Source organism: Mirounga angustirostris, unplaced genomic scaffold, assembly GCF_029215605.1.
Source record: "Mirounga angustirostris isolate CCGP_5_RB_7025 unplaced genomic scaffold, mMirAng1.0.hap1 SCAF_1, whole genome shotgun sequence".
Taxonomy (NCBI): domain Eukaryota; kingdom Metazoa; phylum Chordata; class Mammalia; order Carnivora; family Phocidae; genus Mirounga; species Mirounga angustirostris.
In genome coordinates, this window is record NW_026991709.1 from 67,422,574 (window position 1) to 67,440,680 (window position 18,107).

At 53.8% G+C, this 18,107-nt stretch overlaps 1 protein-coding gene across 1 annotated transcript in view; it reads right to left on the reverse strand.

The window, feature by feature from the left end:
* Nucleotides 1-14,226, reverse strand: part of ADCY5 (adenylate cyclase 5) — a 149,866-nt gene extending 135,640 nt beyond the window's left edge. The window contains exon 1 of the mRNA XM_045903003.3: nucleotides 11,855-14,226. Within this exon, the coding sequence (XP_045758959.2) occupies nucleotides 11,855-12,988 (1,134 nt within the window). The 5' untranslated portion in view covers nucleotides 12,989-14,226. The remainder of the gene's footprint in view (nucleotides 1-11,854) is intronic.
* Nucleotides 14,227-18,107: the final 3,881 nt, after the last annotated feature.

An 18,107-nucleotide genomic window follows, 5' to 3' on the forward strand; every position in this document is an offset into this window, starting at 1 on the left:
CCTGGGTCTGACCTCCAGGGTGTACCAAGGAGTAGCCTGATGCGTCCCCGGCACATTCTGCCTTCCCCTCCCCTGTTCCACTTATGCCACCATAAGAGTGGATATGAGGCAGCCTCCCCCAAGCTAAGCTATCCTAGTGTCACTTCTGACCCCTCCCCTGGATCTCAGTCCCTATCACACATCCCTAAAACCACTCAGGAGGGGGCGCCTGGGTGGCTCAGTCGTTAAGTGTCTGCCTTCGGCTCAGGTCATGATCCCAGGGTCCTGGGATCGAGCCCCGTACCGGGCTCCCTGCTCGGCGGGAAGCCTGCTTCTCCCTCTCCCACTCCCCCTGCTTGTGTTCCCTCTCTCGCTGTGTCTCTCTCTGTCAAATAAATAAATAAAATCTTTAAAAAAACCACTCAGGAGCTCTTCATCAGTAAGCATCTGATCCCAGGCACCCCCTGAACACCTCAGGGCCGCCTTCCCTCGCGGCACTGCAGGCTCAGGAAATGACAACTCACTGAATGCCCATCTGAGCCAGACACCATGAAGGAAGGAAGGCTATCACAAATAAAACACCATGCATTCCAAAACCCAACCGAGACAACTGCCTGACAACAGCTGTGCCTTCTCTAGCTTCTGTATGCACCACCAAGTGGATGCAGGGCTGGGTCCAAATGTGAAAAGAGCACTGGATTTGGAGTCAGAGATCAGGATTTATGTTGCAACTCCTAAGCGAAATGACTAACTGTGTGACCTAAATGAGGTCACTTAACCTCTCTGAACCCCTACTTCCCCCTCTCCAACATAATATCAGCAACACAGGTCTGGAACTAGGAGTGAGTTACCTTGTTTTGGCCATCCAACATCAGATCCTGTCAATCAGGAACCTACCATCCCCCACGAACAGGAGGGAAACACTGAGGGAGGCAGAGCAGCTCAGCTAGGGTCACGGAACCAGGCTTTTCTCCTGGACCTCTGGCCCCAGAGCTCATGTCTGCCCCATCTGAACCCATCACCTCCTCAGAACCGTCATGACTAGCAGAGGAGATCACACATGGTAAGGTCCTTTGTTATCTATAAAATGCTAATCAAATAGGAAAGTGAGTCTTTAAAAAAAAGGGGGGGTACATCTGGACAGCTCAGTTGGTTGATCTGACTCTTGGTTTCGGTTCAGGTCATGATCTCAGGGTCAAGCCCCACATCGGTTCCACACTTAGCGTGTAATCTGCTTGAGATTCTCTCTCCCTCTGTCCCTCCCCACCTGCCCATCCATTAAATAAATAAATAAAATCTTAAAAAAAACAAAAAGTGAGTCTTTTGGCTGGTATTTGAGCCACTGTCTAGGCAACGGAAAGCCATACTTTTTTAAGAAGTAAAAATTTTAAAAATAGTTATGCAGATAGATAGATGAATATATCATATATAAATTATATGTGTATTTATAGAGAGTATTGCTTAAATTGTTTTTTATACTCCACTTCGTTCCTCTCACCCAGCAACAACCACTCTACTAGTGACAAAAGTTACCAGGTAGGAGTGAGGGGTCCAGGCAGGACTAAGTCTTGCACCTGATGCATGTTTACCCCAGTAAGTGGTCTCTCCCCCGTCCTGGGGTTCAAGTCAAACCTGGGTTAGAATCCCCGCTTCTCAACTCTCGCTTTGGATTCCCCACAAGAAAAGATTCTGAGACAAGGATTTGAGTACAAGTGGTTTACCTGGCAGGTGACCCCAAGAAACACCAAAAGGGGAATGGGGGAGTGAGACGAGGAAGGGAAGAAGGCCCAGAAAAGGGGAACGTCATCAAGCCTGTTAGCACTGTGGGCAACTAGAGCCGACAATTTCCTTGGGATGGGGAGCCGATGGAGAACACATGTCTCAGAGTGAGACTCCCCTCACCCCAGGGGCAAGGGAGCTGGGGTATTCCTCCACCAGCGTACAATGGTCATTGGCTGAGAGCTGCTCTCGGGCTGGAAAACCCCAGCACTTCTGACCTGCCCCATGGGCAAGCAGAGAGGCTCAGGGCCAGAGAAAGCCCTCGGGTACGGATGGCTGGCAGGAGTAGAAAGGTCCATGCCCAGGGAATATGGGTGCGTGCTGCACCATCTACTATGTCAAAAGCTGTGTGACCTTGAGGAAGTTACTTACCTTCTCTTATTTCATTGTCCGAGCCCTGAAATGGGGATAAAAATGTCTTTCTCGTAGGGATGACATTACAATTAAATGAGGTCTTATATGGAGGGGATTAGTTCCATGTCAGGTTCATGGTAAGCATTCAGTATATACTCATGGTTTCAATAATCTTTAAGGACTTCCTCCTTTTGGAGGGTTGAAGTGGGAAGAAAACAAAGAATATTTGGGGGAGAAGGATGATCCAGAATGGCCCATCACTCACTTCCCTGTGGGCAGCCAGGCAATCAGTGCCTGAAGTGAAAGTTCTGGAAAGAAATTCAATGGACCCCAGACCCACCAAAGGTCATTATACAGAAGCCCAACTTGCTCCAACGTCTAATGATAGCAAAAAAAAAAAAAAAAAAATACAAAACACAAAACAAAAAAACCTAAAACAAACTAAAATTAGATTAAAGGAGGCATCTTCCTGGTCCCTTCCATCAAAACCCTTTATTTTTTAAAGGATTTCAGACCCAGATGGGGAATGAGACTTTAAAACAGGCAGCCAGCCAGTGCAGGCTGAGAAATGTTCTTGAGGGAGGAAAGCCACCAAACAAATGGCCCCGTCTAGATTACCTTGCCTAGGCCTATCCCAGAGGCCCATGCCTGCGAAATTTCCCAGGCATGGGAAATTGCTTGCTCCCACCTCCTGAAGCAGTGTGTCCTAAAGTGAGTTCCAACAAACACTATTTTTTTAATTTTTATTATTTTAAGATTTTTCATCTATCTGAGGCACCTGGGTGGCTCAGTTGTTAAGCTTCTGCCTCCGGCTCAGGTCATGGTCCCGGGGTCCTGGGATCGAGCCCCGCATCGGGCTCCCTGCTCCGCGGGAAGCCTGCTTCTCCCTCTCCCACTCCCCCTGCTTGTGTTCCCTCTTTCACTGTCTCTCTCTCTCTCTGTCAAATAAACAAATAAAATCTTAAAAAAAAAAAAAGATTTTTCATCTATCTATTTGACAGAATGAGACAGCGAAGGGGAGCTGCAGAGGGAGCAGGAGAAGCAGACTCCCCACTGAGCAGGGAGTCTGACCGGGGGCTCAATCCTAAGACCCTGGGATTCTGACTTGAGCTGAAGGCAGACACTTAACCAACTGAGCCATGCAGGCGCGCGCAACAAACACCATTGACCCCTGTTATGTTCCTTAAAAAACAGATTCTAGGGTCAAATATGTTTGATGAAGGCTTCATGCGATATCCCCCCTTTGAACATATTCAAAGCTTTGAAGTCCTACAGTAAATAATTCTGTTTAAGCCAGTATTTCGAAAGCTCACCTGACACAGAAGCAAATGTGTGTAGGTGAAACATCTACTAACATTCCTGCAAAGGACAGAGTCTGAGCTAATGGCAGTCCTGGGTGCTGGGACCCAGGCTTTGAAACCCCCCCCCCCAAGGCCTAGCGCAGTGCCCTGTATACAGTAAGCACCTAATACCCAGGTGCTGTCTGACTGAATGGGGAGAAGGTTGGAGGAATGACTTAATAATGGCTTTCAGATCTGTGAAGTGAACGGTATTGGCAGTGCCAGGCGACAGCTCTCGGTTTCCAAGAAGGCACACGTTTAAAATTGCAGCAGGAGGGATTTTGGAAGCCCTGCTCAGAGTTTAGGATTGCAATCCACCAAAATAGGCTTCCAAGCCAAGCTGCATCGCTTCCTTCTGTGGAGGTGTTGGTCTAGCACTTGGGCGCAGCAGTCTGTGTGCAGCCGTCTACCCACCCCACCACCCATTCATTCACTCATTCAAACCCTCACTGAGCACCTACTATGTGCCGGGCACTGAGGTCCCTGAAGACCCCTTCGAAAAGCCAACTGGGACTGCAGTGAGCTGTGTGAAAAAGCCCAGGGACCCCTAAAGGGAAGGAAGGGGGACCACCCAAGTGTGAGGTCAGGCAGCCTCCAGCCCAGAAGCAATAACTCATAACCCACTCAGAGCAAGGAGGAGGTGGGAGGATCTCACGCGGACACATGAGGCTGGCCTGAAGAATAAAGCCACTACTGTCTCTCCCCGTGTTTGTTCGTCTTTCCCCCTTTTCTGGTAACTACATCCCATTGTTCCCAGAGAGCATCCCTGCCCCCACTTCTCAGCCTGTCCCTATACGCAGAGTTCCAATCTCCTCTTGCTTTCCTGAAGCCCTACCCCTCCTTCAAACCATCTCCTTGTTCCCTACCTCTTGCCCCACTCCATGTTCTCCCCATTCTGTACATCCCTTCTGGACCAGGGTGTCCTCAGTATTTTTCGTATCCACTACCAGACAAAGGAATGAATAAACTAGGACTCAAACCGAGGTCAATCTCTATGCTGACCACCCCCCTGGTACCACCACCAATGGTGAGCCACAGATCGCTTTGCCTCAAACCAGAGGCAGGGGATGAGAAAGGTTGGGAAGAGAGTATGAGTCCAGGTCTGGGACATCCCTCCCATCCTGTTTCACCACTACCCATCGCCTTCCAGGTCTGCATCCTCCCATCAGCACATACTGGCCAGCCCCACCTGAAAGTCTCATCAGGTCTGCAATGATTTTGCTTCTTTTTAAAAAATTTTTTTAATTTTTGGGGCACCGGGCTGGCTCAGTCGGTTAAGCATCTGCCTTCAGCTCAGGTCATGATCCCAGGGTTCTGGGATGGAGCCCCGCATCTGGTTCCCTTCTCAGCATCGGGCTCCCTGCTCAGCGGGGAACCTGCTTCTCCCTCTCCCACTCCGCCTGCTTGTGTTCCCTCTCTCGCTCTCTCTCTCTCTCTGTCAAATAAATAAATAAAATCTTTAAAAATTCTTTTTAATTTTTTATTTTTACGTAATCTTTACACCCAACGTGGGGCTCGAACTCAACCCTGAGGTCAAGAGTCGCATGCTCCACCGACAGAGCCAGCCGGGCACCCCTGCTTTTGCTTCTTTCAAACAGAGCCTGAGATGGGCATGACAACAGAACCCCTCAACGGGCTTTAGGAGACAGTCACACCGATGCCAGGCACTAAACCACAGGCTCCTAGGGTTGAGGGTGACCTGAGCAGTCATCTTAGTCAATGATCCCAAGCCTAAGAGTTGGTCAAGATCACCTGGGGAACTTTGAAAAGTAGATCCAAGCTGTTTAAAAAAACAGATCCATTCCTGGACCCCAAGCCAGACCTCTGAAAGCAGAGCCATTTCCTCAGTAACAAGCGTGGCTGAGGCCAGCCAGCCTCTACTTGCAAACCTCCCCTGCCCCGCTGCCTACCCCGGGAGGCATCTGCTTTGATGGCTGCAGCCCCAAAGGCTGGAAAGGTATCTCCTACCTGGAGTTGAAATCTGTCTATTGTTCTTACCCATTTGCCCCAACCCTGCCCTTGGGGACAACTAAAAATAAATTTAGCCCCTCTTCTAGTGTCTGGCAACAGGGGTCCCGGCAATAGCGTCTTGCCCAGGTGTTCTCTTACCCGGCTACAGCCTGCTCTCCTCCCAGCTAAATTTCTCCCAGCCTTTCAAAGGTTCTCTCAGAAGTCAAAGTCTCCGGTCCCCTTCCCAAGCTGGTCACCTTCCTCTGAATTCCAGAATCAACCACAGTATTTCAAAGGGGGCCTGAATCTTGCCTTGAATTGGATATGTCCATTAACCTATCCAAACAGCCCGCTGCTCTTTTCAGACTGGCAGCCCCCAATGCAGGCTCACTCTGAGCACACAGTCCATTACCTAGAAACCCCCAGATTTTGTTTAACCTTGCAAAGAGAGATCTTCCCTGTCCTTGAGAAAAACTGGGGGGAGAGGGTGGGAAGTAGGGCTTTCTAACTATCTCCATGAAGTTTTGGGTCTGGGAGAGAACATTAATGCTGATCCCACCCTCTATTAGCTAGTTGCCCCCATCTGATAAGCACGGATGAAAGGATATGCTAAAACATAACTTATGTAACGGCACCCAAAGGATTTATGGGCATGAGTTCTTGGAGCAAACTATTTCCAATCCCAATACAGGTTGCCCTCCTGGGAAGTAAACGACCAGGAGCTGGACCCCCCACAAGATACACACAGTTAACTGAGGTGCTGGGCGGGCATTCTGGACAGGACGCCTCCCTTAAAGAGGCTGGTACAGCCACAGGAGCCTCCCATCTGGCCTTGCCCAACACCCACTCCATCTCTGGCTGGGACCAAGGTAGGAGCGCCTTTCATACCTCTTAGGAGAACACGAAGCCTGGCCCAGCAAGGACCCCAGCCCTGCTTCTGCTGCAGCCGCCCCTTCTGACAGATGACCTGTGGCCAGGGCCCATCTGCATGGGAAAGCTTCTGTCCAGGACTTGTGTACTGATTGTTAGAACTTTTCTGTGAGGTTGGGCACATTCCCGCGATGGGGCTCAAAACATCATCTGTGTCCTCTTTATAGACAAACATGAGCACCCTGTTCTGTGTTCACAGCACACAGACCTCATGCTCTTGCTCCAGATCAAAACTTAGATTGAGGGGCGCCTGGGTGGCTCAGTCGGTTAAGCAGCTGCCTTTGGCTCAGGTCATGATCCTGGGGTCCTGGGATCAAGCCCCGTTTCCGGCTCCCTGCTCAGCGGGGAGCCTGCTTCTCCCTCTCCCTCTGTCTGCCACTCTGCCTACTTGTGTTCTCTCTATCTCTCTGTCAAATAAATAAATAAAATCTTTAAACAAAACAAAACAAAACTTAGATTGAATTATTAACACTGAACATTCCCACAAATACACAAGCTGGTCATTTTGTTCCTCGGCTGGGTCTCTGCCCTGCCTGAAGTCCTCCCCATAGGAATTGAGGCACCCCTGGGATCTGGAACCCCCTACCCAGAAGCCCTGCTCGACCCCACCCCCAGAAGCTTCTGCTCCCCTCCCAACACCCCTGCCCTGTTGCCCAGAGAAGGAGGCAATGTAATTGAAAACAATTAGCAAAGAGAATTGGCAAAAACAATTAGCCAAAAAAAAAAAACGACCCAAGCAGACCCTCCTCGGCTCCCAACTCAGAGCCCACCACCACGCCCAGACCGCTGCTGCTGCTGGAGTTCACTAAGGCCTGGTGTCTCCTGTCCAGAAATGGGGGGAATAACGGGTGGCAGGCAATGCCAGCCATTGCAGGAGAAGTGCGTCCTCCCCCACAGCACCCCAGCAAGCGGGGGGGAGCGGCCTGTGGCAGCACACAAATGGCCAACACGGTGACCCACCACACAGGCCTCTGCGCTGAGCTCCAGGGCAAGGAGGCGGCCCTTCAGTGGGGCTCCCTGGGCAGCTGAGTCAGTGGGCAGCAGGAAGAGTCTTCAAAAGGGAAGGATAGGAGCCTTGTATTTCAGGGGAGCTGACCACTCGAGTCTAGCCCCCAACTTCATTAGGGAAAGTAGGGGATGTGCATCCAGGGTACTGCCCTGAGGAGCCAGAGGTGAAGGTCGGAAGGGCAGTCAAGGCCCAGAATCAGAAAGGCAAATGGCCACCCCTGGAAGCCAGCCACCAGCCAGGAATAAACAGGACAGAGCTGCAATGATCTCCTTTGGAAGTCAGCCCAAAGGCTTCCCCAGGCCCACCTCCAGTGCGGGGGTCAGCCCACACAACAGACACACACACACACACACACACACAGAGACACGTGTGTGTGCACCACACGGGCAGACACAGCCGCACATACACAGCAGTCAGTTCGCGCTCTGCATCCCCACCCCCTCCATCCCAGCCTCCTAGCTACAGACACTCACACGTGCTCACAGTCACAGAACATCACCCACACAAGCGCCTGTGCCTCTCTGATCTCTGGGACAACTGGTGACAGTTACAGGTTCAAACAGGCACAAAGGACGAAATGCAGGATATCACGGAGTTTCTCCAAAAGGGTCGTGGGGCAAGACAGGAAGGCAGTGAAGATGGGCGGGGGAGGAGGACGGGTCACCCCACACCATGAAGCATGACCCATTCTTCTCACAGCTCTCTCAAGCTCACAGGGACCCGCACGGGGTCAGAATCTTCTCAGAAACCACGTCGGGCAGGCCTATTGTGGCTGCAGAATAATAATACCCCACATCTGAACAGGACTCTCTACTTTTCTCTCCAATCCATTATCACCTGCTGGAGTAACACCGGACGGCAGAGATGCTCATCTCCTCGGGCCGGTGACCACCTGCCCCCACAGGGCCCAGAGATACTTTCTCCAAGATGATCTTTAATGGCTAAGCATATGTAATGGTTGTGTGAGCGTGCTTGTTTGTGTGTGAGTGCGTGCCCAGGCTTTATGTAGCGGAGTGGGATACCATCAAACAAAAATGAGGTCGCCATGGCAACAGGCTCGGCATCATTGCAGCCCTATTAACACAAGTGAGGAATGTGTTTGGCAGATGCTCGAGTGTTATTTATGGTATGGGTGTAGCAGAGGGACTTCTAACAGGCAAAGAAGGAGGAAAAAAACAACCCCGTGACGCTCCTGCTGTATCCCACGGAAGAGACAACGGAGAGACAAGAGCACAGGAGACGCTGAGAGGCTGCAAACAGGGAGTAGGAGATGGGGAAGCAGCACAAGCCGGCAGGCAGACGAGAGGAGAAGGAAGGTGGGCAGAGAGCAACAGGGGACTGGAAGGGGGGGTGGGAGGAGAAAGGAAGTGAGAGGGAAAGCAGAGGGGGAGGAGGATGGATACTGGGGGAAGAGCTAGAGCAAAAGATACAGGAAGGGAAGAAACACCATCCCCCAAAGAGGGCTACCTCTTGGTTATCTTTTGAGTAAAAACCCTCAGGAGGCACCGGTTGAGAAACCAAGTATTTCTCCTCCTAATTGGAGCAAAGGACAGAGCCCCAAACATAAAGAGGGGGTGGGGAAGAAGAAAATACCCAGGTCAGATAATGACTTTGAGGACATGGGCTGTGGGAGCAAGAGGGTCAGCCCTGCAGAAGGAGAAGTGAAGAACACAGTTTACCAAGGGCCTACAAGGCACATGGGATGGAGGCGGGGGAGTGGAGGGAGAATTTCCAAAGCCCCAACATTAGAAACCATGCACTGACCCGACCCGCCCCCCCACGCCGTTTCCCTGGACATGTGTCTTTATCAAAGAAAAGAACAAGGCATCTAATGCCAGCCAGCCTCAAACACCTGCTGCTCTGGGGTAATCTGAAGCAGAGGTTAATGCTAGACTGTCCCACCTATAGTTCCCCACCATCCATCAGGGTTTGGTCAAGAAACATAAATTTTCTATCAGGCATAATCAAATACAGACCCCCCAAAATACAGTTTTCTCTGAAGCCAAATAGAATGTTCGCATTCCCTTGTCCTGGACCATCGCTAACAAGCTCTGCTGTCCTCAACGGAGCAGAACGGGAGAAGTAAGTGTAAATCCACCCAAAAGCCTACAGCCAAGTCTAAAGACTGCAATGGGTAAAAGCAGCATGGGGTGGGAGGTGGTGAAGGTGGGGGAGGGAAGGGGATTTGCCAGAGAAAGAAGGCGAGTCAGTCAGACAGTCACTCTGCTGTGGCCAGGGCATTGTCATGCTAAGGTGGGGTTGGAGCACCCCAGGGCCAGAACTCCTTTCTTGGGATCTGACTCCAGTCTCTTGAAACCATACATCTAGGGGCGCCTGGGTGGCTCAGATGGTTAAGCGTCTGCCTTCGGCTCAGGTCATGATCCCAGGGTCCTGGGATCGAGTCCTGCATCGGGCTCCCTGCTCAGCGGGGAGCCTGCCTCTCTGTCTCTCTCTCTCTCTGTCTCTTATGAATAAATAAATTTAAAAATCTTAAAAAAAAAAAAAAGAAAGAAAGAAACCATACATCTAGAATGGCCTGGGCTGTTTCAGAAAAAATACCCTGAATGATCCTGGAAATCTCTGCTTCTCCATGTGGACGACAAGCCCTTCCCTCTGCAGAAAAGCTACACCCACCCAGGCAACCTGCCTTCCACCCAAGCCAGAAACAACGCCCAAAGATACGACATCCGTATGATAGCCTGGGTCCTCAGGTCAGAAAGAGTCGGAGCCTTTATAAGCACTAACAATAGCAGTCAACTTTTTCTTATACCACCACCTCTCGATAGGTTCCTCTCTCAAGTTCAAAGCTGATCTCTAAAAATTTTTGTTTTCCTTCTGATCCCAGATCAGAAAAACTTTAACTAGGCTTCAACAGCCCCACCTACTCCACTCACTGGAACACAGCCAAATTGGCAAGCAGTTATTAAATCCCTATTAAGTACCCTAAAATGTGCTAGACAAGGAAGAGAGGGTGGAGAAGAAAAAACATACACGTCAGGAATCCTGCATCCAAGGAGCTTACATTGGATGGGGAGCAAAACCAATGGGCACTGGAAAATAAGTAAGTGCTCCACTCTGTGGCTCTGACTCTCTTGTTAACCGTGCAGAAGAGGGAGAGGCCAGTGTGGCTGGAACGGAAGGAGGGGCTCCTGGTAGGAGGTGAGTCTTGGCACAGAGGGTGAAGCTTGGCACAGAGATTGGAACTGGAAGGAGCATACACAATTCTCTCATTCTCAAGAAAAGAACCCGGGGCCCAGAGAGGCTGCAGATCCTCTTCCTCCCAGTCACAGAATACTCTGTTGTGGCAGCTAGAGCCCAGCTCCCTGAAGCCCATACTGGTGCTATTCCCTGTGGCGAGAAGGGTACCACACCCAGGAAGCTGGGGGCACAGGAAAACTCCTCAAGGAAGATGCAGTACCCAAGAGGATCAAAGTCTGAGCAAAGGCAGAGGGAGGAGAAAGGCAATGCCAATGGAATATGGTTAGAGGTTCTATCAGAGGACGCAGACACCTGGAAAGAGGTGTGGGGTCCATAGTCGAGAAACTAGCCTGCATCAAGGGCTCACTTGACTCTCACAGCTGAGCTGCACGAAAACAAGTAGGCTCAGCAGGGGTCAATGGATGAGGCCCACGGAGCTCCAGACAAGGCCCCTGCTAAAGGAAGCAGGTGTGCATGTCGGAGGGGCTGGTCTCACCTGAGATCAGGAGAGCAAGCACACCTCTCTCCCAGAAGCCTTCAGCGCGTCACCAGTTAACCAGGCAGAGGTTTTAATTCCTCCAGAGCCCACCGTGGTGAACGCATGGAACCAGTCTCAGCAGGAATAAAAAGCCCCCACCACCAGCACTAGCCAGGAACACCCAAGGAAAGGGGTCACGCCACCCAACACTAGCTTTCTGCTCAGGCCAGGAGGGGGACTACCACCACACACATGGCAGACGCTTCTTCCCACCTTTGCTGAAGGCAGCTTTTTGGCTTAGGGCACTTTTGTAAACAAAACAAACTTGTCAGTCCTCCCTCAAGTTCAGGGATATCTCCAGCTCCCAAAACCCCAGCCTCAGACAACTGGCAGGGTTATCATTTCTCCTCCTTGAGACTGGGCAAGGGGTGCCCAGGGGCTCCCCTCCCCAACCCTCTATCCAGGAATCCTTAACAAACGAGGAGGGAGAGGTTGCTACAGGGTCCAGCCACTTTTGTGAGGGGCCTTTTACATACAGGGGCAGGGGAGGGAAGGGGGACCTCTCCATAGAATTTTCTGCTCCAACTCTCCTTCCTCACTCATATCCCCACATTAGTGGCTACGTGTCTTCTCCGGCGCAAGGGCATCTTTTTGTAAATGAACATGCTGGGGCTCAGAGGGGGTTAAGAGGCTCTGAAGACACCACTAACTGGCCCAGCCAAGTCTTCCTGGCTCTTTCACCACTTTAGAAAGGGTGATGGGTTGCTTCTCTTTGGAGTCGGGCCGAGGCCTGCCCACCCCACAATCTACAGTCCCTACGTCCAGGTGCGCTCCTACCTGCTTGAGCAGGAACTGGTCCTGGGCGTTGGTGCGCAGGGCGATGGCCAGGTGGAGGGCCGACAGGAGCACTCCGCTGAGTACCGCGGCCCGCATGCGCACAGGCAGCAACGTGTAGATGGTGTAGATGAAGAACACGGTCCACCAGATGCCCTCGGAGGCGCTGCGCGGCTGGGGCAGCAGCAGGCCCACCACCTGGACGGCCAGCACCACGGCGATGAGCGCGTAGCAGGCCAGGCCCATGTGGTCCTGGTGGAAGGCGGCGCGGTTGCAGAGCACAGCCATGACGAGGATGACACCTATCGCAGCCGCCAGCACTGCCAGGTAGGGCAGCTGGAGCGGGGGCCGCGCCGCGTGGAAGGCCAGCATGACGAGGCACACGAGCACCAGCACGGCCATGAGCATGGTGAGGCTGCTCTGGTTCAGACGGAAGAAGTAGCGCTGGTACAGACGCTCCAGCTTGTCCGACGGGAACTTCTTGGAGCGGAATATCTGCAGCAGCGCCAGGCAGCAGGCACCCAGCGACAGCACTGCGCCGGGCCCCGTGCCTGATTCTGCCGAGCTGCCGCCATCCCCCGACCCTTCGTCGCCCTCGACGGCGCCGGCCTCCAGCTCGTCCACCGCGCGGCCCTTGCCCCGCCGCTCCTCCAGGCCCAGCTCCACCGAGCGAGGGCGCACCTCCGTCCCGCCCGCCGCGGCGGCCACCGCCGCCGAGCCGCCACCGCCGCCCGCAGGGGGCGCCCGGGTGCTGCCCCCTCCGGCCGCGCCCCGCCGCTGCCGGCGGCTGCCGCGACCACAGTCGTCGCCGCCGCGCTCCTGCCAAGCCGACTTGGAGCGGAAGCTGAAGCCGAAGCCCCCGGCCAGGGGGTCGTCGCCACTCAGCGGAGGATCGTCGTCGTCGTCGCTGCGCCAGCGGTTGGCCAGGCGCTGCTGCTGCTGCTGCTGCGGGGTCACCGCCCCCCCGGGTTTCTTGGTGCAGCCGCGGGTCGAACCCCCAGGGGCGTGAGGGTAGCCATTGGCGCGGGAATCCGCTTCCCCCCACGCCGAGCGGTGTTCCGGGCCTCCCCGGGACGCCGGCGCCGCCGCTGTCTGCGCCGCGTAGCCCGGGGGGCTCACGCTTTTGGAGCCGGACATCCCCCCCTCGGCCTCGTCGTCTTCTTCCTCCTCCCCCGGGGGCCGGGCCGGGGGCCTCCAAGGGGACGGCGGACGGCCGAGCAGGGGGACCAGGCTGGGGTCACACGTCGGGGGCGGCCCGGGGCCCTGCGCAGCAGCGGGGCATCTTGGCACCCCCGTCCTGAGCGGAGAAGCAGGGCAGCAGGAGGGCAAGCGGGGAGGCAGGCAGAGCCCTGAGGTGAGAAGTGGCTGAGAATCCGCGTCTGGAGTCCCAGGTCCGAGGTGGAGTTGGCTCCGAGCTGGAGCGGCGGGGACTGCTCGAGCCGCTGCGCCGCGCGCAGAGGGACGTCCGGACTCCTGGTTCGCGTCGAGCTCGACGAGGACCGGAGTTGCGGACGAGGCGGGACGGAGAGGTGTCCTTGCGGGCGGCGCCTCCCCGGGGCTGGCAATGCAGGGGCGCTGCGCTCGCAAATTCTGCCTAAGCGGGACCCAGCGGCACACGCGGCGAGCCGGCTGCTAGGGCGGCGAGGCGGGGGTCCCGGCGTGGAGACCGAGCGGGTACCCTTTCCTCGCGGCGGACTAGGAGCGACTGGGAGGTGCGGGCGCCAGGCAGCATTATTTTCTTACGAGGGGTGGGGAGGTGGGATGGGGGGTGGAGAGGACGGGGGAGGGGGCGGCGGGCGGAGCAACAGCTCCGGGGCCCTGGGGGGTGGGTCCTGGAGCCCAGGGGGGCCGTCGCCCGCATCCCTCACCTCCCGCAGCGAGAGTGGGAGCGAGGCCCCCGCGAAAGCCGAGCCGAGCTTTCAGCGCGTCCGCGCAGGGGGCGGGGGCGAAGACCGGCTCCTGCGGCGCGGCCCTTCCCCTCTCGCCTCCCCCTTCCCCCCAAACCGACCGGGGCTGGCCCAAACCCGCTGGCCCAGGAGGGCTGCCGCGCCGACTCCGTAAGCCCCAGGCTCCTCGCCGCCGGCTGCGGGCTCACCGCGGCCGGGCGCAGAAGGACTAGGCGGAGGGCGGTATCCGGCGCAGCGCCGCCGCCGTTGTGCCCCAAAGCAGACGGGCTTCTCCCGGGGAGTGCGGCATCCAGAGATCGAGGGCCAGGGCTCAGATGCAGCCGGCCGAGAGGGGTCCGCCCAGGAGCTGCTGCGGCCCGGGGGCGCTCCGGGGAGGCCCGCGGGAGCCGGGCTCAGGGCGCGCCATGCACGCCTCGGGCCCTGCGCCGCTCCGGCCGCTCGCGCCTCTCCTCTTTTCTCAGCCGCTTGCCGCCGCCGCCGCCGCCGCCGCCGGAGAGCCCTCCGCATCCCCTCCTCCCGCCGCCTCCCCGCCCCCCGCGCGGCTCCGGCCTCGGCTCAGAGCGGCGCGCGGCCGCCTCCGCCCCCGGTCGGGCCGCGGCCCCCGCCTCTGCGCCCCGCCGGCATCCTCAGGCCAGGCCCCGTGAGGCGCCCGGGGCCGCGGGGTCCCCGGTTCCCCTTCCTCACCTAAATTTCTCGCCGCGCCCCCTCCCTCCCAGGCTCCTGGAGCCTCGTCCAGCCGGCGGTCCCTTCGCTGGACCTGGGTGGCGTGCACTCCTCCCCCGCCCCCTGCTTGGGTTCTTGCGCCCCTAGTCCAAGCTCCCCTCTCTTGTATCCCCCTTTAATCCCCCTCCCCCATTCAACCCAACTTCAGCCCCTGCGCTGCGCCCCCCTTCCCTGGCCCGGCTCGATTGGCCGCTTCCTGAGCTGTCAGACTTGAGTCCCGCGCTCTTATTGGACGATTCTCTGGCCGGGCGGCTGTGCCAAAGGAGGGCGCACCGGGCTGGGGGCGCCGGGGCAGCGGCTGCCGCAGGGAGCGGGAGACCAGAGTCCCCGGAGGGGCCCGAGAGCCAGACCCGGAAGTGGACGGGGGAGATGGAGAAACTGAGGATCTCTGAGACGTAGGAAGGCAGTGACGGAAAAGATGGGAGATGCAGTGGGTGAGGCTGATGCAGCCAGGGCGGGGCGGGCAGGAACGCTTTGGTGGGTAGTTACCGAGAGGGAGCCCTGCAGACAGCACTAGGAACACCTGGCGTTTGTGAAGAGCTTTTGCCTGGTCACACTTTTTCTTCCTTCCTTCCTTCCTTCCTTCCTTCTTTCCTTCCTTCCTTCCTTCCCTCTTTCTTTTGTTCTTTCGTTTTTTAAATCTTATTTGGCCTCTTTCAATAGCCCTGGGGTGTGACAGAGAACAAACAGGGCGCATGTGACTATTCCCAATTTATAGATCCGAAACCGAGACTTCTAGAGTGTGATTAGCTTGCCATGGTCACACAAGTTCCCTAACTTGTGACCAAAGGTCTTTCTTCAGCACCAAACTACCTCCTGTACACCTAGCAAGCTGTTAACCTAGAGCAAAGTGGGGTTCCCGCTGGACCTCGAATGACCAGATACTCCTGCACAGCACCAGCCACAAAGAGTCAGGAGTGGAGAAAAGGACTTAACTGCTGACCTATGAGGACCTTGATCTGTGGAATGATGTACCTACCCAATTCTCAAGTAGAGGAGAATTGCTACCTGCTCCTCTGGAAGTCTGCTTCTCCCTCTCCCTCTGCCCCTCCCAAATAAATTTTTAAAAATCTTTTAAAAAATAAAATAAGCATCATCTTACCAAAAAAAAATTATGATTAAGTGTAGAAAAACTAACAAAAAAAGACAAAAGCAAACACATTCATAATCATACCGCCTAGAAAGAACCATTAGCATCTTAATTTTTTTCTTAACTAAAAATAGGGCTTTTACTGTACAAATAATTTTACATTCTGCATTTTTCTACCTTGCTAAATATAGTGTTTTTTTATGTCAGTAAGCATTCATCTACAATATTCATTTTATTGTCCAAACAGAATTCCATTGCATGAATATGGCATAATTTATTTAACTAATCCCCTACTGTTGGGTATCTTTCACTGTCATAGCAGTTTATAAAAAGTTTCCACTCTTTTACTGTTATAAACAATGAGCATTTTTGCAGATAAATCTTCACACACATCTTTATATCCTTAGAAGAAATTCCTACAAGGAGAATTGCTGGGTCAAAGGATAAATATTTTTTTTTCCTTAAGGTATTTCTGAAATGTCTATCTTCAGCCCCTGCCTTCCTTCTCAGTTCCAAGCTTAGCCCTGTCCACTGGAGAGCCTCCCATGGATGCTCCTTGGTACCCACCAGGGACAGATTCAGTTTGTCTAAAAGTAAGTTTAGGTTGTCTCCCAAGAAGCCTGCTCCTCCCTGTTTTCTCACCACTTGTGGAATCACCGTCCCCCAATCTCCCTGATCTTTGAGTGGTGAACCCTCCTCCCCTCCTATCCCTGTCCCAAAGCCCTGCTGCCACACCCTCAACTTTTCCCATCTGTCTTCCGCATTCTCTAGCTACTACCTTCCCACACATCCTCCCTGCTCCTTGCCTGGACACTCTCCAGCTCTCTCCTTCCTCCTTCCTCCTTGCCCTCAATCTGTCTTCCACTTTGTCCCCCACTTTGATCCTGCAGGTCACAGCCCCTAACTGAAAACTGTCCACAAAACAACCTCTTCCCCCCCCACCACCTGTTTTCACTGCCCACCACTTCCCCATGTCACCCAACCACCCTGAGTTGCCCCCTCAAGCCTCTGTAGAGAGCACCTTTCCTACTCTGCACAAATCACATTTCTGGCACCTCTGTGAAACCCTCTCTAATGCCTCACCCAGGCTGTGAGGTGCTCCCTCCTCCTCAGCTCCCAGCCCACCTTGTTTTTATCTCTATTATAGTACTTGTCACATTGTATTTTCTTAACTTGTTTTCAGAACAGTCTCCATAGTCAGCTGAACTCCTTGAGGGCAGAGTTGGTATCTTACTCATTCTTGTGCCCTGTGCTTAGCCTGGTGTCTGGCACATAGGAGGTGCCCCATAACTTTGTCGATAAACAAATGGTACATCTGAGGAATAATGAGCAGAATGGAGTCTGCTGGGGGGGGGGGGAGATGGAGAGGTAGGTCGGACTCTTGAACACTGTGTAGAGGGAGGGGGGCTTCAGTTTAAAAAGCCACTGAGGGCGCCTGGGTGGATCAGTTAATTAAGCAACTGCCTTCGGCTCAGGTCACGATCCCAGGGTTCTGGGATCGAGCCCGAGCCCCGCATCGGGCTCCTTGCTCAGCAGGGAGCCTGCTTCTCCTTCTCCCTCTACCTGCTCCTCCACCTGCTGTGCTCTCTCTGTGTCAAATAAATAAAAAATCTTTAAAAAGAAAATAAAATAAAAAGCCATTGAATTTGGGGACAGGAGTGTTCCGGTCCATTATGTTTTGGAAGGCAAACTCTGGCAATGATGAAACTAGACTGAGAAAACAAGATCCAAGAGCTTAGGGGAGGGGTAAGGAAGCTCTTGCAGAGCACATGTAGACTGAGCCCAAAGTGATATGATGGGAATGATGCTATTGGCTGGCAGACATCTGTGGAAGGCTGAAACCCAGGAGTCAAGCCCTGGGAAGAGGAGGAGTCCTCAAGGTCAGAAGAGAACTAGGAAAGGAACGAAAGGCAGAAATTTTGAAGACCAACTCCCAGATGTGCACCTGGCTATTGTCATCAGATAGGGGCTGACCCAACGCCACGTCAGGACTCTTTCTGGAATGAGTACTTGGTTTACAGAGGTGAGGTGACCACACGCCTCAGGATTCTGCAGGTCCTTTGGGAGATCTGCTGATACCCCCTCCTCCCTCCAGTCATCTTCCCTCTTGTGCCTCAGTGACACTTCGGGATTTCATTCTTCACTCTCCTGGGCTTCTTTTTGGAAGAATATTTCTATTTCAGAAATTATAATATTAATATTTTAGAATTTTTAGAAATATTGGTACAAGTGGGTATCAGTACTACTCCCCTACCCAAAAATACCTTCCCTCACACTGCTTAAAAGTCTACCATTAGATAGTCATGCTTTGGGATGACAATTATTCCCTAAAAATGAGACAGAAAGTAGAGACAGAAAGTAGATTAATGGTTACCTGGGACTAGGGATGGGGAGGAATGGGGAGTGGTGGTTCATGGGCGCAAGGTTTCTTTAGAGGGATTATGAAGATGTTCTAAAGTTGTGATTGCACAACTCAAGAAATATACTAAAAAACATTGAATTGTACAGTTTAACTCACCAGGTGAACCTTATGGTA